This window comes from Cuculus canorus, chromosome 2, assembly GCF_017976375.1.
Source record: "Cuculus canorus isolate bCucCan1 chromosome 2, bCucCan1.pri, whole genome shotgun sequence".
NCBI classification, from domain to species: Eukaryota; Metazoa; Chordata; class Aves; order Cuculiformes; family Cuculidae; genus Cuculus; species Cuculus canorus.
Genome location: NC_071402.1, coordinates 115852707 through 115878677, shown reverse-complemented (window position 1 = coordinate 115878677; position 25971 = coordinate 115852707). Strand labels below are relative to the sequence as shown.

General features: G+C 36.0%; 1 protein-coding gene across 2 annotated transcripts in view; it reads left to right on the top strand.

Moving 5' to 3' along the window:
• NEK10 (NIMA related kinase 10) overlaps positions 1-25971 on the top strand; it is a 65743-nt gene that overhangs the window by 21568 nt on the left and 18204 nt on the right. For both annotated transcript variants that reach the window (XM_054060566.1, XM_054060567.1), the window contains 14 exons: positions 2300-2377; positions 3310-3374; positions 5310-5412; positions 5524-5652; positions 6157-6294; positions 6988-7033; positions 7641-7762; positions 7958-8060; positions 10370-10445; positions 16955-17084; positions 17642-17712; positions 20098-20311; positions 22293-22476; positions 22565-22651. In XM_054060566.1, the coding sequence (XP_053916541.1) occupies positions 2300-2377; positions 3310-3374; positions 5310-5412; positions 5524-5652; positions 6157-6294; positions 6988-7033; positions 7641-7762; positions 7958-8060; positions 10370-10445; positions 16955-17084; positions 17642-17712; positions 20098-20311; positions 22293-22476; positions 22565-22651 (1546 nt within the window). The remainder of the gene's footprint in view (positions 1-2299; positions 2378-3309; positions 3375-5309; positions 5413-5523; positions 5653-6156; positions 6295-6987; positions 7034-7640; positions 7763-7957; positions 8061-10369; positions 10446-16954; positions 17085-17641; positions 17713-20097; positions 20312-22292; positions 22477-22564; positions 22652-25971) is intronic.

Sequence of the window (25971 nt, the reverse complement as noted above, 5' to 3'; positions counted from 1 at the left end):
TTTATTATTATCTATTTTTTGTGTATTTATACACAGAGGCATATATATCAAGGTATCAACATGCCTATCTAGTTGTCTGGGAGAATAAACAGCTTTATTAAGATAGGTTCATTTTGGTTGGCATCTCTTGCCATGTTTTTGCCATATTCAAAGTAAGATATTAAATAAGAGTAATCATGGAATTAACTGAGAAATACAAATCCTGAATTTCATGAAGTTTCTGAAAACAAATTCTGTGTAGCTCAATTGGTGCATTGTTGTTTCACGAACAATTTCTCTTTTCCTCAGTGTTTGTTTTTTCTGAGAAAACTTCCTGGCACTCCATCCCCAGGGCTGTGTTCTAAATTGCATTTTAAAATGTAATGTTTAATTCAGCCAGAATCTATGGTTCTAAAAACCATTCTTGAAATCCCTGGTATGTATTACAGACATAGTCAAAGACACAAATATTTGGGACAATTTTACCAGCTAGAAGCTATATCCAGTTCTTATACTCTAAATGTTAAGTCAGTGATCAAAGCCTTCAAGTTAGCTTAAAACCCAACTAGAAGTATTCCTAGAGGATTCGAGAGAACAAAGAGCCTTAAATATGACTGGGAGAAAAGTTTGTGTATCAGAGCTATCAATTAAGAGGAAAGGAATGGAAGTAAGTCTAGAAAAAAATATTTCTCTGTATCTTAAAACATCAATGAACCATAATGATTTAGACAACATTTTACCAGAACAATCTAACTGCATACTTTAAAGGCTGAGTCTGGTTTAATTAAAATAAAATATAACTTATTTAAATTGCATATATTTTGAAAACAGTGTAACTTCTGGGGACTTGGGAGATAAAAGGCTGATTTTAACACAGGTTTTTCTGCTTTGCTCTAGCAGTGTGTGATAACTATGGTGTCAGTAAATTGCTTAAAAATTGGTGGGATGATATGCAGGCTGGGAAAAGGTGTTTCTTCTTCCCCCAGTCATCCTGTTGAAAAGTGATGACCTCTCCCTATGTCAATTCACCAGCCAATGTACCGCTTTCAGATCAGGACATAGCTTCAAGCGTGTTCATTTCAGCTGCAGTTCCAGCCTAAAGCAATCTCTTTCATTTGAAATCCTGTTTCTTTCTCTGTGTCAATATAACTTTGAAGAACAAAATGAAGAAACTCATTTACATTAAAAACAGTTAAAGCAAGAAGCTTTGCAGCTTTTTCAGTTATGTGCTGAGAAAGTCAAGCTAGGTGACCTCTAAAAGTTTATTTAATTCATTGGCAAAGAATGGTTCAGGCGTTAGAGAACCATTTGCTTCTGCTGTAGCTGCACTATCCCTGCCCATCCTGTGTCCTTATCTCAACTTACAGCCTAGATAGCAGACTGCAGCAGTGCTGGTAGCAGGCCAGAACACATTTATAACTCAATGCCTCTACTACACAGCCCAAAACCATAGCTTGTCTCTGCCTTCTTGAACAGTTTACAAAAACATGTCAGGAACTGCAGCAAAGCCTCTGCAGATCTGATACCTATTCCCCTTAAACTCTGGTGGAGAGGAGAGTAGCCTCTAGCAGGGAGTTTGTGAGGTAGCTGGGAGCAGTACTGTAACTAAATCTACCAGTACCTGTATATTACACCAACATGATGGACACATTAATGGAGCACACAGCATGGCTACATGAAAAAAAAGAAGCTGAAATCGGCAAATCACAGAATAATTTAGGTTGGAAAAGACCTTTAGGATTATCAAGTTCATCCAATGCCAAGCCCACCACTAAACCACATCCCTAAGCACTGCATCTACAGGTCTTCTCAATACAGGGATCATGACTCAACCACTTCTCTGGGCAGCCTGTTCCAATTCTTGACAACCTTTCCGTGAAGTAATATTTCCTAGTATCTAGTTTAAACATCCTCCGGTGCAACTTGGGGTCATTTCATCTCTTTTTCACTAGACCAGGTACAGGCTATCCCTTCTGATGTTTCTCCAGTTTATATTCACTATGACTGGATTTTTGGTTCTGGACAGTTCTAAATGTCCACATGGTGATAGGAGATCTGTTACTGCAATTTCCTTCACCTGTAGAGACAGAAGCATTGCTTCATTATCTGTTTGCAAACTCTCTTTGCAGTATCAGTTTGAATGTAGCAACAATTTCATTCTTATCTACATTTAAGTCATTTGAACTTATAATTTAGGTGTGCAATTGGCTATTGAGAACTTGTCAATAGATATTAGCTTCTGATTTACCTGAAGTACCATTGGTCATCGTGGTTTCTATGCAAAGGAGTGCTATTAATATTGACCTTTCTCTGTTTACAGGCAAATGGTATATATACAATAGCAAAGCTGATTCTACCAAATAGAGGAAGGAATGCTGAAAAAGCTAATTTACTACAGGTAACTCAATTTATTATCATTGCATGTTTTTTGATTTTCATTTTTTATGATTTTAAAGTTTATTTTAAATACATTAAAAAAATCTTACTCAAAAGTGGAAAAAAACCCACTGAAACAAAACCAGTGACGACAAATTGCCCAGGAACTAAAAATTAAATAGTCACTCAGTTACCGGTGTGTTGTTCTGTTTTACTTTGTTTCTGGCACTTTATACAGTGTGAAGGAAAGTGAGCATTTTTCTTGTAATAATCTCTCCTCCACTTTTTCAGACCACCCAGCATCACATCTTTTTAGTGCCTTGATTTTCATTAAACCTCACTGTAGATTTACTTTGATGTAATATCTGTTTCTTTCTGGACTGTCTTACTGTGGCTGCTAAATAAAGGAAAACATCACATGAAGTAGAGCAAACTTAAAAGTAGGATAAATATTGAGCTAATAAATATAGACTAGCTCTTGGTTTTGCATGTCAATAACCCCATAAATGTAGTGTTTTGAGTCAACTTAGGCTAAAAGTTACCAGTAGTGATTAATTAGTAGCTCTTATCCAGCCTCTGTTAAATGGTGTTGGTGTCTTTCTAAGCTATAGAAAGTAGTGGTTTGGGGTTCAGGGATGAACCTCTGCTGCCTCTCCAGTTGCTCTTCTGCAGCCAAGTGTGGGGCAGTCCTTAGCACAGGTGAATACAGTCAGGATCCTGCCTCTTATCTGGTCTTCGTTGTGGCATGGCCCTACATTTACTGGGCTACAGAACTTAGTCATGCTTCAAAGAACTTACTCAATGTTTTTTACCTATGAGAATGTTATGGGAGACAGTGTCAGTAGTACAAAGTTCACCAATGTGTAAAGTCAAAGGGAATCCTCAATATTTATCGATGGCTTTTCCATTTGTGTATAAATTTGTCATTGATTTAAGTGTTTTTTTCTGCTGTAGTGTTATGCTTTCAGAGCCCTGAGATTTCTCTTCAGTATGGAAAGAAATCGACATATCTTTAAAAGGTATGTTAACAAAATGTTTTGTGAAACTCCTTGAGGATAGCGTTTCAAAAGTCGTCATTGCAATCAGAAAGGCATGTTTTTTAGATGTCATATATTTTCAACAAATAGTAACAGACAACTTCTGTCCTGTCCACAACTCCAGACAGCCCTTCCTGCACTGCCTCAGTGCCAGCCTACAAGAGTTAGGCTTTCAGCATGGGGACTTCTATTGTATGTGTGACAGAGAATCTAGCTCTATAGGGGCTCCTTGCCATGAATCAAGGTTTAAAATATGTTCAGGACAGTTTTAATACTCTTAGAAATAATCTTCAGGATAAAAGTATGGTTTAGCAGATGCAAGGTGCAGCCTTGAATAGTAGCTAGTGATTAGGAGCAGTACATTTTTTCTCCCTCCCCTCCTTCACATGGGATTGACTTTGCATCAAGCTGGTTTACTCATGAGTGCTGCTGAAAGGTTTGGGTCAATAAGGAGAAAATATCTTTTATCAGTTAACCATTTTTACTATGAAGATGACAGTTTCACCAGGCTGGCAATAACAGTGGTGTTTTGGTCTCTGTTGTACAAAATAGATGCAGACAGGTTGGAGAGCGTCCAGAGAAGGGCCACTAAAATGATCAGAGGTCTAGGAAACCTTGTAAGTAAGGCTGAGAGAACTGGGTTTGTTCAGCCTTGCAAAGGGAAAGGCTTAGGGCAGGCCTTATTACTATATACCAGTACATAAAGGGTGTCTACCAAAAGGCTGGAGACTCCCTTTTTACCAGTAGTCACATCAAAAAGACAAGGGGTAATGGGTATAAGTTGCTCCTGAGGAGAATCCGATTAGATTCCAGAAGAAAAATTTTCACCACGAGAGCAGTTAAACATTGGAATAATCTCCCCAGGGAAGTTGTAGATTCCTCTACATTGGACACTTCTAAGGCTCAGCTTGACACAGTTCTGAGCCAGCTCATTTAAACTATTTATTACCTAAAAGGCTGGACCGGATGATCCCTGAGGTCCCTTCCAACCTGGCATTCTGTGATTCCGTGATTTGTGGGATGAGGATAGTAATCATACTGCCTAGCAGGCCTGCCTGTCAGTACTGTTTCTGTGTGATTTTATTCTGTATCATAAGTTACTAGAATTCTAAATAGAACTTCTGTGTTATTTTTGCTTTTAAAAAGGGGATTTTGTACTGAAAAGGGCCCATTTTGAAGGTTCATGATTGGTGTCAAGCTTTGTAAGTGATTAATCTGGACTGATTTGCTCTCTTTCATGTTTTTCCAAATGCCTTAGTTTTCTGTATTTCTTCTTCTGCCAGAACTTTAAAAAGAAACAAACTTTCAGTTAAGCATGTCACTAATCAAATATTGCCTGTTATCTGTTAGCTCTTGCTTTTCCCAGCCTTTCTAATTTTTTAGAGTACACTTCTTAAACAAATAAATCTAAGATAGGTGTCATGATTCTTTAAATGCAGACAAATGTTAATCTTATCACTTAATGCTTTACAAGAAGGAACTCGGATATGGTGACACCAAGAATAATGGACTATAAGAACTTAGTTGAAGATGTTCTTGCTCCCTGCAGGGGAGCTGAACTAGATGACCCTTAAAAGGTCCCTTTCGATCCAAACAGTTTTATGATTCTAGAATTAAAAAAAGGAAAATGACTGGAAACTCAGGTGATGCACTAACTTTGAGAGGTTTATATTTGTTTGGAGAACTGACATTTATGTTAATACCAACCTATGGATATTGAAGTCTGACTTTTGAAAAGCCCTTTAACTCCTATATGCTTAATGTCAGAGAGCTAATATCTGAATAATTAGTAAAAAATGAGTGTATTATTTAGAAGTTTCTAAAGTTGTAATATTAAACACTGAAAAGATTCTGCTGTAGATTAATAGCCACTATGTGCACTGTTTCTATAATATATCAAAATTTAAACACTTGTAGACTTTTCCCTACTGACTTGTTTGAAATCTTCATTGATATTGGACACTATGTGCGTGATATCAGTGCTTACGAAGAGTTGATATCAAAGCTAAATTTATTAAAGGTAGGTAAAGACCTTCACAGCTCTAATAAGCTGTTTTCTTTGCACATTCTTAGCAGAAGAAAGGCATGAAATATTCTATACTTATTTATTTGTCATTGAATTTATAACCAGGAGGATGAATTGAAGCAAATTGCTGAAAGTATTGAAAGCACGAATCAGAATAAGGCACCTACAAAACATATAGGCAATTATGCAATTTTACAGCACCTTGGCAGTGGAGCTTTTGGAAGTGTATATAAGGTAAACTTCTCTTTTGATATTAGTTTACAGGTTTAAGGCTTCCTGAAGAGGGTCTAATACCTATTTAAGGCACTACCACCCTCTGCAATTCAGTAGGGAAATGCAGGTGTGGAAAGGCATGGATCTGGGCTTGTTAGTATTCTCTGTGATTTTGTTTTGTCCCCTCTTGTATTTATAAGATTGACAAGTATATCTCTTAGATTTCCTACTTTTATTTTCTTTCAACTCCTCTCCACAAACAGCATTCCTATCTATTACAAAGGCTGTCAGATCTGTGTAAAACCACAGAAATTGAAGCATATTTTTGATACTGATAATGTTACTTCAAACACTGTGGCAAGTTCAGCAGTGTACTGCTCACCTGCATTGTAGGGCTCCAGTTCTTTTGACTAATCACATCATACGCAGAAAAAGCTATGACTGATAACTTATCTGGTAGCCATAACAATATCCTATATATCCCCATCCTATGTTAATTTTACTAGGGCTTTATCTTTTTTATAGGTTAGAAAACATAATGGACAAAATCTCTTGGCAATGAAAGAAGTCAATTTACACAATCCAGCATTTGGAAAGGAAAAAAAAGACAGAGACAGCAGTGTGAAGAACATTGTTTCTGAATTAGCCATCATCAAAGAGCAGGTATTTCTCATGGACTCTAGTTTCATGTGGGCATTCTGCTGTTAGCATTATTAACTCTGAGTTCTCATGTCACAGGGCTTCCAGCCACTGTTACTATTTTTGTCTGACCAGTACGATGTTGGCTCCTTTTACCTGAATCCTGTCAATATTGAAAACTTTCTTACTGTAGTGTTAGCAGCAGTGCAAATGCTTCTAGCCAAAGATTCTTACTTTCTGTGTTGGCAGTATTTGGATTTTTTTGCAGGGACTCTGTAAATTAGGATTGTAATAGGGAACTGATAAGTCTTTGTTCCATTTAATGAATTCTTGGGTTTAAAATACAGTGAGAAGCTAATCTTTTTTTTGTAATTGAAAATGAAAAAAACCCACCAGCCTGATCATTTGTGTTCTTAGGCTAAGAATGCCAATGTTTTGATGCAGGTGTAATTGCCTGTCTTCAAACTTCATTTACTCTCTTTCAGTTATTAAGGGGGAAGGAGATAGGAATCATGCTGTGTTTTTCTCCTGGTAGCTCTAGTAACGTACACACACTTCTCTGTGTCTGGGGTGGCAGTGAAAGTCTACTACACTGCAGTTTGTAAGCAGGTTTGTGGAATCCTTGTAGAATTGTTCCTTCCATACGTAGCTAAACATGAAAAATAACGTGCAGTCAGATAACTGGCCTAAACATCTAAATTTCTTTCTTCGTTGTAGCTTTGTCATCCAAATGTTGTACGGTATTATAGAACCTTCTTGGAAAGTAAGTATAAATTGCCACATTGTACATCATGAATAAAGAGAAATATATAATAGAAGCACTTACAGCTTGGAAGGAGTGTGTCAAACTTGAGTAATAAATAGTAATACATTCTTCAAGTTCAGACAGGCTTATAGTCCTTTAAAATTAAATAAAAGGTGAGAAATCATGTTTATATTTATCCACCAGTAAGACTGGATGCAATGTAAACATGTAGAAAGCATCTTTCACATCTTGTAGAATTAAGAATCCCAAATTTACACCTGGAATGTTATGTTGGGAGAAAAGCTGTAGAGACTAATAGAATGAATGATATAGACTGCTCAGCCACACTGTCTTACTTTTCTTTTTTATAAAGAAGTAGCTATACACAGCTGCCCACTGAGTGATTATCAGGCAATGAATTTCTTATAGTTGCTGTAATATAAATTGAGAAAAAAATGGAATAACAAGGAGTAGAACTATGATTAAAACGTATTTGTCTGTAGAAATAGATTTTTAAAAAAAGTAAATAAATAATAAGTAAAATAATATATTAAAAAATATATTTTAACTTCAAATGCATTCTGTATAAATGTAATGTTCTATTAATTAATTTTCTTTTATGTAGATGACAGATTGTACATAGTCATGGAGCTCATAGAGGGAGTGCCACTGGGAGAACACTTTAATTCCTTGAAAGAAAAGCAGCAACAGTTTACAGAAGAAAGAATATGGCATATATTTATCCAAGTAAAGGCTTCCAATTTTCTGTTACTGGGACTTTTCCCACATGTAATTAGTAGCACCATTTAGTTTGCTAATAAATGACAAAGTAATGCCTATTATATCAGGCACTAATATCAGATACAATTTTAATTTTATGTGCCTTTATTTAGGTTGTAGTTAAGAATTTCTGTAAGGCTCTTTCTGGCTTTTTTTTTTAAGCTTTGTCTAGCTCTTCGTTATTTGCATAAAGAGAAAAGGATTGTTCATCGGGATCTCACACCAAACAATGTCATGCTGGGGGATAAAGACAAAGTTACAATTAGTAAGTAGAACTACTTTACTTGAAGTGAATTTCCCATGATGTATGTGAATGGAATTTCTGTATCGAAACTCTCAGAAGGTTTCAGATTCCTGGGCATTGGTCACCATACTGGGAAGCCAGTAAATTGTTACATTATTATAATGTGACATAAAATAATTGCTAATGCAGATTTTGTATCATTGCCACCAAGTGTCATCAGCCATGACTGTTTTTCGCAGCCACATGTGTCAAATATAACAGAGAAGATCATTTAGCCCTAAAAAATTTGAACTGTAATTATGCTTCAAGGCTTGTTTTTATTTAAATCAGCAAGAATATTGAGATAACCAAATTAGATAGCAAATGTTAATGAACAAAGTATAACAGCTGTCTGTCCTACTCCAATACTAACATGCAATTGTTTAGTACTTATCAGTTGCTCCCGGTGATCAGCTGCCATGAGGTGCTATTTGTTTCAGCCTGCAATGGTGAATGTTCTTGATATACGCTTTTATAATCTCCCCAGTGTAGAGGAAGGAGCCTAGGCAGGTTTCAGGATAGGCTTTGGAAGCTGTTTATCTGTGAGCAGTACTCCAAAGTATGGCAAAGTTTTACTCTTTAAGTGAATTAGTACAACTTGGTACCCTGGCAAGCCTTATTGGCAATTCAACTTTTTAAAGTTCTCAAAGAACTGCTGCATGGTTTTTAGCTGCTTGTGACACAGAACTAAATAAACAATTTGAATACCTCAGAATTGTTGTGAGAAGTCTTGTTGCAAAAATCAGTCTTTCTTCTTTAAAAATAACAGGAAAATGTAGGCATATGCACATAGTCAACCACAAAACACTTGGCAATAAGAGGCAAATATATTGAACAACTGTTGTTTTATAGTACATATTTATACCTGATGAGGTACATACCATTTAATAATGAATTAATTGAAGTATGTGCTAAAACCCTCTGGTTCTTGGTAATGATATAGTTTTGAAAAAAGGTGATTTAATGGAGCACTTGTCCCTGAGTGACGAAAATAGATATTCAGAATATGATTTTAAAGTAAAGTATTATATAGTTATGTTTTATATCAACATACTGCCACAGAGGGGCACTCTTGTCTTGATTTAACACCTTTTCCTTACCTCTGGTCCAGTCTACATACAAAGAAGTGTACTTATTTATACTACATATAAGGAATGTACTTTCAAATGCAAGCTCAAGAGTGTCATTGAAAAGCATTTATATTTCTTGAAAGACTGACAGGCCTTGAGGAAAACTGGAAAAACTGAAACTTATTTCAACCATTTCTACAGTTATTGGTTTGAAACTATTACAATATTGAGGCAATCACTTTATTTAGTACTTTAATTAGTACCAATGTACACTGAATTTTCAGAGGGAGCTGAAGATCTTTTATCTATTACTTCTGAAATCAACTGAACCAGGTTGTTTTGCAACCTAATGAAGTAAAGAATAAATTACTTTCTTTCCAATAACAGTAAATACATACTGTGCTGGTGCAAGCTATGGTATTATGCCTAACTCATATGGTCCATATATGCCAAAGACTGCGCTGACAAATTATTGATATTAGCACAGAGAAAGGAGAATGATAGAATAACTAAAAAGGTGCATTTGGGTGTGATGAGAAATTAATTCTGTTCCACTTCAATTGGTGGAAAAGAGTAGAATAAGCATGCACTGCTGTTGATTTAAATTGAAGATTATCTTGATTTTAGGATATGCTTTCATGGAAAATAAAATTAAAGTTCTATTTTTATTTTCTGGATCACTGACTCCACAGCTCTTGTCACAAGGTAAGGCTGGGATTCACCATTATTTCTTACCAAATGCAATCTTTGAACACGAACTATTCAGATACTAGGCCCTCCCATAATCCTTCAAAATTAAATTTCTGAGGAAGTCTGCTTTTCCCAGCTATCACAATTATAAGGAAAGTGAAATCATTACTGACTTTGTTATTATTTTTTCCATTAATTTAGGCATTAGATAACTGCTTGTTAGATACTTACCACTGTCATACCATTGGAATATATTAATAGAAACCTGAAACTGGTCATGTAGTTTGGATTGAAAGCAGCAGAGGTGTGCTTATAATGTTTTAAAGCTGGCAGGCTTGATTCAAACAGAAGTTGTTGAGTAACGTGGAGATAGAAAACCACTGTGGTCCAGCACTGCAAACTGTAAAAGATAAAAAAAACCCCAAGCTTCCCCTCCGTCCTTCCTCAACTTTTCAGCTGTTGTGAACCAGCACTGCTTGTCTTGCAGAGAGGACGGCTATTGATAGGTGCATCTTTTTTGCTTTATTGTAGCTGACTTTGGGCTTGCAAAACAAAAACAAGAAAACAGCAAACTTGCATCAGTAGTGGGAACCATCCTGTACTCATGGTAAGTACTCCTGTGTTTGACGTTCGGTCCAGTGACTTCCATCTTCATGGTCACTTTTTCGGAGCAGACAGACATGTTACAATGGAGTAAGCAACCAGGTGCGAGTTACCCACCCACAGCTACTCTGCAATAGTTGGTTGCCTGCCTATTTTGCTGCTATTCTTGTACATGGCCAGTACTGTTACTGTAGTAACAGTTTGGTTTAACTAGTTGTGTGCCATCTTTTTCAGCTCCACTGAAACAATTTATTTGTTTTGTTCAGTTGTAACTGGGCAGAGAAGCTGTTGATGGAAATATATTGTGCTCTTTTAAACAACAGTTGCCAGTAAAGTGTCTGCAAGTTAGATCAGTCTTTAGAAGTGTCAGATTCCAAACAATGCACCATTAGCACTCAGGCTTATTAAGTTGTAATTTTCTTATGCTGTCTACATTGCATTATTTTTCTTTTTCCTGTTAGATTCCATTACTGATGTCTTTGGGTCTCTCCACATTTTATAGGAGTTTTTTATTTGAGAGTAGTGTTCCATAGACTTATATACTTTTTTTTAATGTTCACCTATGCCATGTTTATTATTATTCTTGTACTCTGTACATGGAAGTTCACATCAGACTTGGGACTTCAGCAGTACTTTTTCTACCTCTTTGTGCAGTTATTTAGATGTAGGTGTGAGAATAAAATGTCACTTACATGTCGTAAGCTCTCAGGTCAGTTCTACTCCACAGGCAAAACCATGGAAGCAGTGATCCTTGCCTATTCACAGTCAGAAAAGAGAACAAGGATACAGTACTGATGTCTTTGTAATTAAAACATATGCTAAAGCATTAAAGTCTTTCTAATGTCATAAAAATTAAGAATGTTGAAAAAACTTTGCAAACAGATGAATGCATGAAGGTACTTGGCTGATACTGTGTGTGACAGTGGGCTTTTTGATATGGAAACCTGTTTACAAGGAATAAGGTGAACTGATTGATTGTTTTAACACAAGTCATGAAACAGAAGTCAGAGCCTATAGATTTAATCAGTGCTTGGATTAGATTCTTTTGTGGTTTTTATTTTTTATGATTTAAGTAGATGTGAAGGGCTACAAAATAATCAAAATATTTGGAATGCATATCTACCAAGAGCAGCAATATTAGTTCCTGCACAGAAAAAAAAAGGAAAGGAGTAAAAAAAGGAGCTATGAGACAGCATTGTCGTTTTAGAGTGGTAAAAATTGCTTTCTTCTGAATTGATAGGATAGTAGTTTGAGGTGCAACCCACCCTTCTTGGAGCAGATAATATAGTATAGAAACAAAATAATAAATGTCAAAAGTAGTGTGTGATGCTTATTGTTTGAATTTGGATACACAGCATTATGCAGAATGGTTCAGATAAAAATATGCCACTGTATGTACCAAATATGTTTGGTTTGGGGTTTGACTGAATCAATTTGCTAATGCAATTTTTTAAAAGCTATGTCATTTTAAAATAATAGCAGATGCTGCTTTATGTTCAGAGATGGGCTTATACAATTATGCTTTGTAATTCTGAAGGGTTTTAATTCCACTTCACACTAGATTTTATTTTACTCTCATGCTAATTAAATTCCTTTTAATTAGTTATGTCCTTGAAGTAAAAAAATCCAGCAATGTTTATATTTAGAATACCAAGTGTATTAAATGGATGTGTTTGCACTTAATACATTGAAAACCGAGGGGAAGACTACTTTAGGGTATTGATAATGAATTCTGAAATCTTTTTCCAGCTCTTAAGTCACTAGAAACCATCTGCTCTGAGTTAGTGGTTACCAATACTTTATTATCCTGCTCTCTCAAAAGCCTTCCTAGAAGAGATGGAGCAAATCATACATGGTTATAGAGAATGATGTTTCTTTTCCTGTATGCGTGCCATTTCTTTGTTTCACAAAAAGGATTGTAACTTGTGAAGGGGATATCGACAACAGATCAAGAGAAATACAGAAATTTTAGAAAAACTTTGGGAAATTAAGTAAATGTTGGGATTAGGATGGAATAGCGAATACCATCATAATTCTTTCAGAACTTGATTTATCTTGAAAAGGTGTTGCAAAACTGTGAAGAAGAGCAGACTCCTCAGGTATCATTAAGAAGTAGATGAGAATGTTTCATATTAGTTGGCAAATTGACTTAGTCTTTCTAAAACATAACTGTTGGAAAACTGATACACAGAACAATGTTATGTAAGATTTGTCTATTTGTGCAAAAGATGAGGTGTTTTCTCTTTGTCGTGTTTTGAGGAAACTCTCATTTTCATGGTAATTACAGGTACTACTTCACTTGTCCTTCATCTTCTCTGCTGTGAAGGAGAAAATATTCCTTGATCTTAATTTCTGTCTATGGAGCCAGCCTCCCTAGTGTTTTTTGTTACCCAAATTTCTTTCCCAATACTGGTCACTGCTTCTATTTATAGCCAGGTCTTGTGAGAGCACTGCATATATCAATATTGTGAGTATTCTACGCGGAGACCTGCAGTAGCTGTTGGTTTCTTTCATTGCTTATTCTGGTGACTTGATAATATTTTCACTTATTTAAAGCATTTTTGTGTTGAGAAGGAAAATTTAGGCTGAGGGAGCAGGCTGTACTTTCATACATACTTAACCTAAATATGTACGTAACCTTAACTTAACTAGCCTAATTTATGATACTATATGATCAAACTGATTACCTTTTTTCCCTGCAGTCCTTTCTTCCTCCAAAAATAGCCTCTGAATCATTTCACCATTTTCAACCACATCTGAGAGTTCAGGTTCTTTCAGTGTTTGTGAAAATTTGGTAGAGACGCAGTTTAATCTTTTCGTTGAGAAAAGTATTTTAAGCTCAGCTGAAATGTTATGTTTCAAAAAACCTGCAGTTCGTGCAGTCATGTGACTAGTTTGGTGTGCTTAGACATCCAAGAGAAGAGGGAAATGAAGATCCTGTGGGATGAGGGAGAGTAGAAAACTAATGAAAAGCTAATGCACTCGTTTTGCCATTCATAGAAAGGCTGACTTCTAGAGAGGATTTTCTACTTTGAGTAGAAAGGTAACAGCAGTTAAATAATCATTTCAATATATTAATACTACACTTTTATCAGAGGATCTTCTGAAAGTCGATTAATACAGGTATTCACTCTGAGAATGAAGCATAGCAATGAAATGTGATTGTGATAGTGTGGTTGTAGTTTGGGCATGGGTTTGTAATAGCACCTATCAGCAAAAAGTCCAATGCAATTGAGGGTGGAATCCGCGGGAACAGTATAGCTGAGGACAGGCAGGCAATACTGTCTCTGTATGCCACAGTGCAACTCTGTGCGGATAATTCTGTTTCATTATGGACGTGTCCTTACTAAAAAGATAAGGTGAATGAACTTCAGGGAAGAACGTTATAATTAGTTGACAGAGAATGGTTTATAAAAAGAACAAATGATTTAACTTTATGTCATTTTTATTAGGTAACAAGATTGGCTAATTAAAAACTGTCAGCTCGCATTTGAAATGTACTTGGTACAATGTCCAATATTACATGGCGTTATACCTGGGAATATATTTATATACTGGAAATGATGTGTAACAAATATGAAGATATCTGTTATTTATCTCCGGAAAAATGATTCAGTGGAAATGATAGACATAACCACAAGACTTAAATTAATACCAAAGAGGAGGGAATACAGAATACTCACAAAGGCTTAGAAGCAAGCTAAAATCAAAGCACAGGTTTTCTTGATGAAGGGGAATGTGGAGACATACGGGTTAGTTTCTATACTTGTAAGTGGTGCTAATCTGGCTTTCTAAAGAATTACATTAATGCTTGAAAAAAGTGGAAAACTAGAAGCATATGTAATAATTTTATAGACTCCATGATTCATTTAAAGTACTATTCTGCCAACATAACAGATTATAAACCAACAACATACTTCTTAAAAATTATTCTTTCTGTAGAACTTACATAACAATAATTTGAACTTATATTAATTATTATGATTTTTCCCGTGGATGGCTTAAGGCTTTTAATTTATAATCACTTTGGAACACATAATAGTAACGAATGAACATTTTTTATTAGACTAAGATTAGTCATTTTAAGTAATGTCAAATGAGCTACATTTAGATGAACTGTGTTCCTTTGGCATCTGAACTGCAGGAACTTGGAATCCTTTTAGCAGTTTTTTTTTTCTTTTTGTTTTGGGTTTTTTTTTCTATTCTCTTCTATCTTTGATGTCAGACACATTGGTATCTTAGCAGATCCTTACTGTTTGGAAATCCTTGCTATTTTTTGTTCTGCTTTACTTTGCTGCTCAGTATGTGGTGTGCTCTTTCAATTTCTAGTGCCATTACGTATCCTCTTGCTGTCTTTGCTGTTTTCTTAACAGTGTGTTTGCTGTTTTACCATGTCTTTGGTGGTCAGCTAAAGCTATTTGCTGTTTTCACTCAGTTCTTGGGCTTTAGTTTCTGGTGTGGCTTTTGTACAGTTGCTTCCTTTTTCTAGGAAGATTAGCCAGATTTCAAAGCTGTGTCAAGGATTGTGTGAACTGCCTAGTGTTTCCTTGGTTTCTTTCATGTTTTATACTATTTCTTGGAGGTTTTTTCCACATCTGAGTTTTTGCAGAATGATGATTTTCTTCTTATGATAACTTTAATAATACATGAAAGCACATTCCACTGTACCAGAATAGAGTCCTTGGACTCTATGAAGACATTATTAGCGTAAGCACAGAGCAATAAGTGGCTGTGTCTCACTAGAGAGATGTTAATACTGGATTTTTAAGGGTCTGCTCTTCTTTTTCCCTCTTTTCCTATTTTGTGCAGTAGTACATTTGCTGTCTACTTCAAGAAATGGCAGGCCAGCTGTAGCTTAAAAATTAGTGGAAGCTGCATGAGGTATGCTAGGCATCTGACTGAAAGAACAGCCATGGCAAGAATTGACTAACAAGTGGGAGACTGAATGTTTATAGTACTCTTCTAGCACAATTGAAATAAAGAAAATAATTTAAATTAGAAATAGGGTAGGCATCTGGTTAAGAAATACTATAAAGAGGCATTCATGCCTTCTAAATGAACAAGAGATTCACATCTGAGTCATCTGCATGCAGAGCAGCCAGTAGTCTTTCTTTCCATTTCCTCTTTTACTGCAGGTGACCATATTTCTTGAGATGCATTCCTAGTCTTGTCAGGGTATTATTTAAAATGGATGTTATAGAAGAGTCTGTTTTGAACAAAAGAGGGGAGAGGTAAACATAAATTATTTGCTGATACTTGAATAGCTTTTGTGGGTTTAATCAGTTAAACTGCCTTTAATTATGTAACTCGCACTGAGGACTCTAGGTGGGGAAAGTGTCAGTTGCAAAAATGTCAGTTGCCAAACTTCTTGGTTGTGGCTGTTCATTGCTTACAGGAACGTCCTAAGAAGGTTGAATTTAAATATCCATGATTTCAGACATGTATGTGTGTGCATTTGCCATCTATTCTGCTGAAGAAAGCGCTTTTCCTGGGTTACTACTCAATGTGTAGGCTCTTTGCAATTTGAGCTGCACAAGCAAGGATCTATGGTTTTATGTCTAAAGAGGTAATACAGTGTTATCCAGGGATATAGCAGTGAATTAGCTATATAATTCCAACTGCAGACAAGTAGTCTCTGTATTTTTAAAGAGATCAAGATGCCCAGTTCTTAAAATGGGAGATGCAGGAGTGTGTTGTAAATGTTATATGTTTGTAGGTTTTGTTGATTACTGTTTACAAATTAACTTGTAACATTATGTGATATGACACTTACTGCTGAGACTTGAACTCCCAGCATTAGAGTATCCCTACTAATGTGAATTAATATCATCCAGGTTTCTGAAAAGTTCTGAGGAAATTAAGAGAAAGAAGTGGAGTCAGCTTTGTACTGCTCCAAAACTGAATTTACTGCCTTCTTCCATTTGCTTTAGATTGATTTTTTGATTGTCATTCAACTGGCCGTTGAGTGTCGATGTGGCATCCTCACGGGGAATGCATTGCGATAGTTTTAAGAGGATGAAACTGATATAAAAAGTTTGTTTACTTGCTTTAATAGCAAAATCCATTAGCATTTCATATAGTAATCTTACTAAAATCTTTCTGATACCTGAATTACAAGAGGATATGACATATTTATGTATTTCTTAGCCCATTTTATTGAAATGCCATCATTGTAACAAGTTTTGAACGCTGTAGTTCATTTGTATCTATTTATTCAAAAGACATTATAACATGAAATGTGTGTAAAGGACAAGAGAATGAAATATAAACCACTAGTGTTGTGAGAAGAACTGCAGTAAAAGTGGAAAAGCTATTAATCGTACTTCGACTTAATGAATGTAGCTGGTAAAGGATATAAATACAACCTTTTGAACGTAATTGTATGTGTCCTGAAAATATGTTGTAGTGCTAACACACACACAGACTCACTCACTCACTCACTCACTCACTCACTCACTCACTCACTTCTATTAATTAATTAAACACTTGTGAGTTGCATTGCTTTTTACTTAGCCCTGAAGTTGTAAAGAGTGAACCATATGGAGAGAAGGCTGATGTCTGGGCTGCTGGATGCATCCTTTATCAGATGGCAACTCTGAACCCACCGTTTTACAGCACCAATATGCTCTCCTTGGCAACAAAGGTATTTGGATTTGCCAGATCAACCTAACAATTATTTCTGCATGCGTCCACATAAACTGCTCTCTGGTCTGATGTGTGAATGAGCACAAGCATTTATTGCATGTGAGTTGCTCTCTTGCAATTCTAACTGCAAAAGTTCCTTGCAAATGATAATACCTGTCAGATTAACAGACTTTTATCATTGCATTTGGTGAAATGAGCTTTAGATATGTAAAATTTCTTGAAGTACTATGATACTGGATATTCCATAGCATTTTGTATTACACCTTAGGATGTGGTCACAGACAAAAATAAATCATTGTTCGTTGTTTTTAATCAATGTTTCCCTTATTCGGATATTATAGTCCTTTAATCTACAGTGATTATGCACATTAATGTGAATACCTGATTAGAAGTGACATTCTGCATTAGGAGATGTGTTCTAAGTTGTTTTGCCAGTTAGAGCTGATGATGTAATGCCCATCAGGTTGTTTCAAGGAGCAATACGTATCAGATGGTAGCTTCAAATAAATAATGGAATATTTTTCTTCAATTACCTATGGATTATTTATTTTACAGATAGTAGGGGCTGTGTATGAGCCTGTACCAGAAGGACTGTATTCTGAAAAAGTGCCATTTACTATTAAGAGGTAATTACTCTTCTAATTTTATTTTGGCATCCTGCTGAAAAGATGTTTTGTTTTGTATGTTTCCAGCAGGAGTAATGTGACAGTTTGCTGACTTTAGCAGCTAGCAGTATTTGTCTCTGAATATGAAATATCATCAGATTTAAAGAAAAATGGAGGCATTTCCTTACCCTGCTGATAACATATGCAATATGGTTGCATACACACAACTGGAAAGCTCATGCCAGTGTAGTCAGCACATTTACCTATCCAGTATAGCTTTTATACTCAGTACTGAAGTTTAACAATACTAGGACTGTAACTAGTTCCCTACACATAATTTTTTTACCTCCATGAAAATACAGATTTTGATTAATTTTCAAGTGCAGTTTATGGTCATGGAAGTAACCTTGTTGCAAAATGTTATTTATAGATCACGGTATGATCACATACATAGTGTTGTGTGTTTATATGAATGATAGAAATGTTTCTCTCTGCCTTCTAATCCTGCTAGGAGGATAACGGAGATGACAAGGCAGAGATAATGCAGTAATGAAGGAAAAGCTGAGCCTGTATTTTTTGCACATACTGATCGTGTATTTCTCTTAGCTCTGCTTACATCTTCCTTGTGATAATGCATTGTGTAAGGCAAAGCATAGGGAGTGAATCGGTGCATTTCTATGAGATTTAGCTCCCTTGATTTTTCTCATTTTAGAACTCCACTTGGCACAAAAATGCATTTTCTTTTTCACCCAGATGTTGAATTCTGTATCTAAAAGGGACTTTACTGTACAAAGGCCGTAATTTTTTTTATACTATGTTTTATTGTACAGAAAGGTGCGTACCTTGGGGACACAGGACAATAATGAAGAGGACAAGAACTAACAGAACTAGCATTATGTTTAAGTGGCCTTGAAATGAATTTTAATATTTTAAATACTTACAGATGTTTGTAGTTAGAATAACTGGCTTTATTAATTCATTGCTCACAATATAAGAGTAATAAAGTAATCTCAAATGCATACAGAAAATTTCTACCAGTTGTGTTATATCAGTATTGATATATACTGCATTCCCTTACAAATTTTAAACACATCTTTATTAGTAACTTAGATAAAGCTGTATGAGATCTGGCCCATGTCTTTTCCTTCGTTTCATTCTTGATGATGATGATAAACTCTGGAATAGTAAGTTTTTGAGGTTTTTACCAAGGCCAGCAATTGAGTTATTTGTTATTCTAGATATTGTGGCTGTATTTTACACAGGTTCACTGAAAGTCCTACATTATCGCAACAGAGGTGAACTCATTTAAATAGATGAATAAATAGGTATTTGCATGAAAATTTTCAAGTTAAGCTTTCCTATCATGTCAGAATTTTCCCATTAATTTTAATAGCGATGGGAAGCACACAATGTTTTCTTAAAAAAATGCTGATTCTCTTACTATGGGTTAATCCTTAAATGAAATATTATGTTTAAGTTTTGGCTTATGATTTGTGAGATATTTAGAAGAGTAAAGAACATTAAATAAAAGCAACAACAATCAAATTTTGCTTATAATATAGATGAGGGAACATTAACAGAAATGAAGATATTCTTTCTGAATGACGGAAGCACAACACACATAAGGAAGAATTTCTTCACCATGAGAGTGGTGAGGCACTGGCACAGGTTGCCCAGGGAAGCTGTGGATGCCCCATCCCCGGAGGTGTTCAAGGCCAGGTTGGATGGGCCTTGGGCAGCCTGATCTAGTGGGAGGTGTCCCTGCCCATGGTAGGGAGGGTGGAACTGGATGATCTTTAAGTTCCCTTCCAACCCTAACTATTCTATGACTCTAAATTCTAAAATCAATGTCAGAGATAGGAAATATAGTTTATTAATATTGATTTGAAAAACATTGAAAGTTTCATGTTGCAACAATAAATTTGCATTTAGTGTTTGTTATTATTATTCAGTATTGTTGTTATTAAAATACGGTTTTATTGGATTAAACTACTGAAGAAAATTCTGGAATCATAATCATCAAAGTCTTTCAGAGTTGAACATCAATCCACTCAGTGTTTACTCATAAATAATTTCTTTCTAGATGCATGGGAACTTCCCAGCCCCAGAAAGAGGCAGTAGGTACTCCCTAGAGTATCTGGGAGTTCACAAGAGCAGCGCCCCATGGCAGTTCTGTCTGGGTCAATGCCTATGAAACGCCAAGGTTAATTGTTGCATCTGACGCCAGAGCCTGTGCTCTGTGGTGCATCAGCACCAAGGCTGCATGCACAGTGTCAAACTGTCCCACGCAGGCTGGAGCGGAGCCCTGGCCAGCAAGACTTGATAAATACCAGTGGAGGAATGAGGTGGTAGTAAACAGTTTGGAAAGAAGTAATTAGCTTTCATTAGAGAATGTTCTTTCTGTAGATGCTTGACTCCTGATGCAGAGGCACGTCCGGACATAGTGGAGGTCAGCTCACTGCTGTCTGATGTGATGATGAAATACCTGGATGTTTTATCTACCTCTCACCTTATGTTGGAGAAGAAACTGTATCGGGAGAGGAGGCGAACCCAGAGGTACTTCCTGGAAGCTAATAGAAATCCAGTAACCTATCACCATCAGCTTTCTTTTTTATCACAAGTAAGTACATGCATTAGGCTTTATTTTTTCATACAATTATATTGCCATATCTGAAAAAATAAGGTGCAACAAAGCAGAAAATAAATCAAATTATTCATCTTCTTAGAACATTTTTTCCATTCAGGCTTTTAAATTTATTTTTAATGAGACATTAATTTTTTTGTGGATGTATTTATGCAGGAAAAATATCGGTATCTTAAAAGCTGATATCATTCCATGTTGGAAAATGGCATTGTTGGGCGGAGTACTTGCAGTTTCGATAGTCTGATAACATTTAATTATCACTGCATACTTGTGAGTGGTTTATAAATTGGAGGACACTTGGCTAAGGTGAACAAATGGACAATTTTGTCTGTGATTCACAAACAATGACACCTAGAAAATGGAACCTACAGAAATATAATTTTTGATCACAGATTGCTAAATAAAGAACAGTGATACTCACTCACGCTTTTTTACTGTCTGGTACAGTTCCACAGAAGTAGTTCTTAAAATTCTTCCATCTGCTTCAGCCTGTTTTAAGCAATCTTCATGAAGGACATTGGTGTTTTACACACTGAGCCAAACTTGTATATGATCTCAGAGAATTTTCTTAAAGAACACAAGGACAATGTTTTTGTGCAGTAAAAGTTCAAGCATTATTGTTATGGTAATCATGAAACGAAGTTATAATTTACACAGCTACACTTGTCTGTTCAGCTGCTGTCTATTGGATTCCTTTTATCAAGGCTCAGTATTTCCACTGAAGAACCTCAGTGTGAAAAAAAGGTTTTCAGGAACACTGGGTCCCAAAATCATGGACTTTTGGGAGGAGGAATCCCAAGTACAAATACAGGCTGGAGGGAGACTGAATTGCGAGTAGCCTTGAAGAGGACTTGAGGATGCTGGTTTGATGAGTTGCTCAAGAAAATCTGGCAATGTGCATTTGCAGCTCAGAAAGCCAACTGTATCCTAGGCTGCATCAAAAGTGTCACCAGCAGATCTCGGGAAGTGGTTCTGCCCCTTTACTCTGCTCTCATGAGACCTGACCTGGAGTACTGCATTGAGTTCCTTATCACAGGAAGGACATAAATCTGTTAGAGCAAGTCCAGAGGAGGCAATTAAGAGGGTCAGAGGGCTGGAGCACCTCCGCTGTGAGGACAGGCTGAAAGAGTTGGGCTTGTTTAACCTAGAGAAGGGAGTACTCCAGGGAGACCTTATAGCAGCCTCCCAGTACTTAAAGTGGGCCTATAGGAAAGCTGGGGAGAGGATCTTTATCAGCGACTGCAGAGACAGGACTAGGGCTAATGGTTTTAAGCTGAAAGAGGGGAGATTGAGGTTAGATGTTGGGAAGAAATTGTTTACTGTGAAGGTAGTGAGGCACTGGCACTTGTTGTCCAGAGAAGCCATGGATGCCTCATTCTTGGGCATGTTCAAGGCCAGCCTGGATGAGGCTTTGAGCAACCTGATCTCATGGAAAGTGTCCCTGTCCATGGCAGGGGGGTTAGAACTGGATGATCTTTAAGGTTCTTCCAACCCAAACCATTCTGTGATTCTATGATTCTATGATATCATCTATTTTATACTATCTTGATTGTTCTGCAGGTCCTGCTTTCGTATTGCTTGTAACTGGGAACCTGCAATCCTTTGTTCAGTGTTTTATTTTTTGTATTGTTCAGTGTTTCTTTCTTGTCTGGCATTAGTTTAATTTTTTTGTTTGTTTGTTTCAGTACTTGTTATGAAAAGACCTTCAAGAAAAAAATGGCTTTTATGCAAAGGCTAAAACTAATTCGGTGAGGTTAAGAGTCTGAAAGTTTTGCTCTAAATTTCAAATCACTGGCTGGACCTGGTACCATGTAGTCCTGGGCTAACAGCTAAGTGGGAACAAAAAGTGCATTTTTATATGTGCATATATATGCAAGTGACACTTTCATTTGCAGTTTTCTAATGCATGGTGGATAAGAACAATACCTAACCATTCATTTTTATTCTTTGTTGTCAGAAACATTATGAAAAGTTAAGTCTTAGTAGCTGCAGCAGTGGAACAGCCAGTTGCAAAAGTGAATTTTCACAAAATGCTGACATCCTATCCGAAGGCTGTCAACCTGCTTGTGGAAAAGATGAGGAAAGAACATATGAAGATATCCTGGTAGAGGATCACAGCACATTACAGAACTCTGGGAAAGGTAGTCATTAACAAAAGAAGCATCAGGAGTACTATTATGCTGGTCAGAGGTGGGTTAAAAGCTTCTTTGCTTTCGTTTTTATCTACAGACTTGTTCTCTGAATTAGATGATCAGCTGGACATACTGGATAACTCGAGCAGCTCCAGTTCAAGTCATTTGAAAGAGTCTGCTTTTGGTAAGATTCCTGAAGAATTAAGTGGACACTACTTTATAACAGCAAATTAGTTGTTTATTCTAAAGTATGAGAGGTTTTTATGATTTGATACAAGTTCGCTATCTGTTGTGGGTCCTAAGCAAAAGAAAACTAAAATAATTTTGCCTCTGTGACAGCCATTTCCAGTACAACACATTTTGTATTGCATTTTCTTTGCATAGCTTGTGTCCGTATTTTGAAGTAATGTCTATGAATATTAGAATATTACTGGGCAATGGGACAAAGAAAGTCTTTTGTGATTTGAAGCATAAGATAACTAGTATTAAGAAACAGAAGGAAGCAGTATGAAAACTTCTGTCTCAGTAATAATACTTTGCAAATTAATAAATGGTGCCCTGTTAGAGGGTGTAAGAAAGAAAGTTGAAAGAAGCAAGCTTTAGATCTGTAGGTGAATTGACAAAATGGAATTGAAGGAATGCTTACTGTTTAGATTCAAAATAGGACGGGATCTCGTGACAAAACACAGCATTAGTTCTGCCTGTAGTTATTTGTGGCAATCAGGTAGGAAAGCACCATCAGCATTGGGTGTTATCTTAAGTAATATTTTTTGATTATATATAATTTTTTATAAAAATATAATTTTTATTATTTTTGATTATATTCTAAATATGAAAATTAACAAAAAGAAATGTGAAACATCTTTAACCACTGTGAGCCACCTGCTCAATTCTGAGCTACCATTATCTAAATGTTAAATGGGATAGGATTCTGATTAGAGGAAAATCAAAGATGATGATTCAAACTGTCCTTTTAAAAGGGGAAGGTAATGTAGTTGTCTGAAGATTAACAGATTTTATTGTTTCAGGGTCCCAGGCCTCAGGAAACGCAGAATAAAATTACTTTATCTGTTTGTAGTGCTATTTGCTAGCTGGGTTTGCTTCAGATTTTGGCCCAGGTACTGAAGAAATATGACTGTTTTTAATTAAAATGTCTGGCCAATTGTGCAGGGTGAATAAATGGTTTGATAATTCTACTTAAAGTCCGTTAATATGATCTGCTGATTGCAACTGGATAGCCTGCCATTCTAAAGGCTGGAGGACCTGTAGCTAGCCAGCTTTGAGTTTATTATTAAGGTTTTCTTTTAAAAAAAAGGAAAAAAAAAAGGAAAAAAATAAAAAGCTTTTTCTTTGTTGCTTTCTTGCACTAAGAGAATAACAAGAGAATGTTACAGGGTACAGGGAAGCCTAGTCTGACTGTAGGAAGGGGCGTCTTGAGAAAAAGCAGACAATGTTCTGTTTTGGTTTTTATACTGAAGAATAACACATTGTGCATCTCCCAGAAATAGAAATCTTTGTGGGTTAGTTCAGCACTGTACACAGACATTTGAAATCCTTGTGTAGTTTGTAACTCACCCCACCCAAAGTGTTATTGGTAATGATTTCCTTGTTAATTTTTCTTTGCTACGATGCAGGCATTAACAAAACATCAATTTTTCCTAATATTTAAATATTTTTGTGCCAGGTTTCCATTGATTTAATAGAGTATTTTAACAGGAAAGACCCAGTTGGTTCTTATTAATCCCAGTAACATTTAAGTCAGTATTGCCAGCAGTCATTGCGCATTTTACTCCAGCATAGTTTAATTGGTATATTGATACTTCAGAATTGCTTTTTCAGAAAAAATAATGCTGTGGTTATACATTTTTCCATCACCTGTAGTTTCCACTTAATGTAACACCCTGGGCTGAACATCAGGATGCGTTATGTGCTCCATGACTTATGTTAGTTAACTTTCCTATGCATCTGCATTGTTTCTTACTCCCTCTCTGGTTTCATGTAATTAGCACAACTCTTATACAAAAGAATAAGGTTTATAACTGAAGTCATTAGTGTTCGATGGGTGTGTATACACACACATGAATTTGTCTGTTACAGTGATTTGTGGATGCCTGAGTCTCCTTGTGCTTAGTTATCGAAGAAGTTATTCCGATGTGTCTTCGTACTGTCTAATACAAAGAGACTCCTCTTAGTTGTAGCTGCTCAGGGGTTCTATAACATAATCATAGAATCATAGAATAGTTTGAGTTGGAAGGGACCTTAAAGATCATCTAGTTCCAACCCCCCTGCCATGGGCAGGGACAAATAAAAACAGGGCTGAAGGGTGTTTGCTGTTGTTTACTGATGTTCTCCGTCATGATTTCTACATTAGTTTTTTAGCATTAATAAGTATTTTCTTGTTTTTAAGCATATGAATAAGAAATATTGCATCTCTGCTATGTACAGTGTGTCTTGAGACAGGCTCTTTTGTGTGAAATGCACTGGTAAATACACTCATAAGATGACAGATTAGTCAAAAGTCAAATGTGGTCAGTCATCAAACTGATAAAGAAAATCTGGATATGAGCCCCTTACTGATAGAGAAATTGTTTATTTGAAGCAGCCAAAGGTATTTAGTATTTGAAATCCAATTTTGTATGTGAATACTTGGAAAGGGGAACTGTTTTTAAAATTCTAGCAAACACCTGTGTTCAAAATTAGCTTTCTAGCCAAGTGGCTTCTGTTACAGATTTTCTCGCATATATTCCTGTAATATATTATATATAATCTTTACCATAACACAGTGTCTGAGGTTGTAACTCAAGATCCTTACCTCAAGCTACAAGATTCAAGTTCAGTCAAAGTGTTTACTTTTGAATTTGTCCTATTGAGTGTGCAACCTAAGCAGGAAAAATATCTATTCCTTAAACAGGCGCAATCATATTTTTTCATTTCCAAAGGCTGCCTTTACTTTCTAAACACTGGACACTATTTTCCTATCTATTTTCCTGTCTCATTGTAAAAGTTAACTGAAATATGTTTGACTCTACAAGGGCCTAGCTTATTTGCTATTATATAAATCATCTGCTCTTATCACACCTTCTTTTGGGCTCACATCTACAGAGTTTTAATATCTGTTTTTTTTAAGCAAAGCATTACTAGCGAATAAAATGCTGTTTCTTTTTTTCTTTTGTTCCCTCTGTCCCTGTATCTTCCTTTTAGGGGGGCAGATTTGGCATAATGATGTATTGTTTCTTTTGGTTTTAAAGTGAATTCTGTGCGACAGAAGCAAGCCCCTTTCAGGATTTTGCTTTTAATACAGAGGATCTCAGAAAAGTAGGAAAAAATAGAGGCACTATATTTCAGAGCCCAATAGAAAGTATGTTTGAACACAACGAAGAGATTTAAAACTCAGAAATGTGTTTGCTCTCTAGAAGTCTCCTACTGTTGTTCTAGAACTGATATAACTGCTGTAAGAAGACCAACAACAGGAAAATTAGTGAAAGTTTGGAATAAAATACTTTT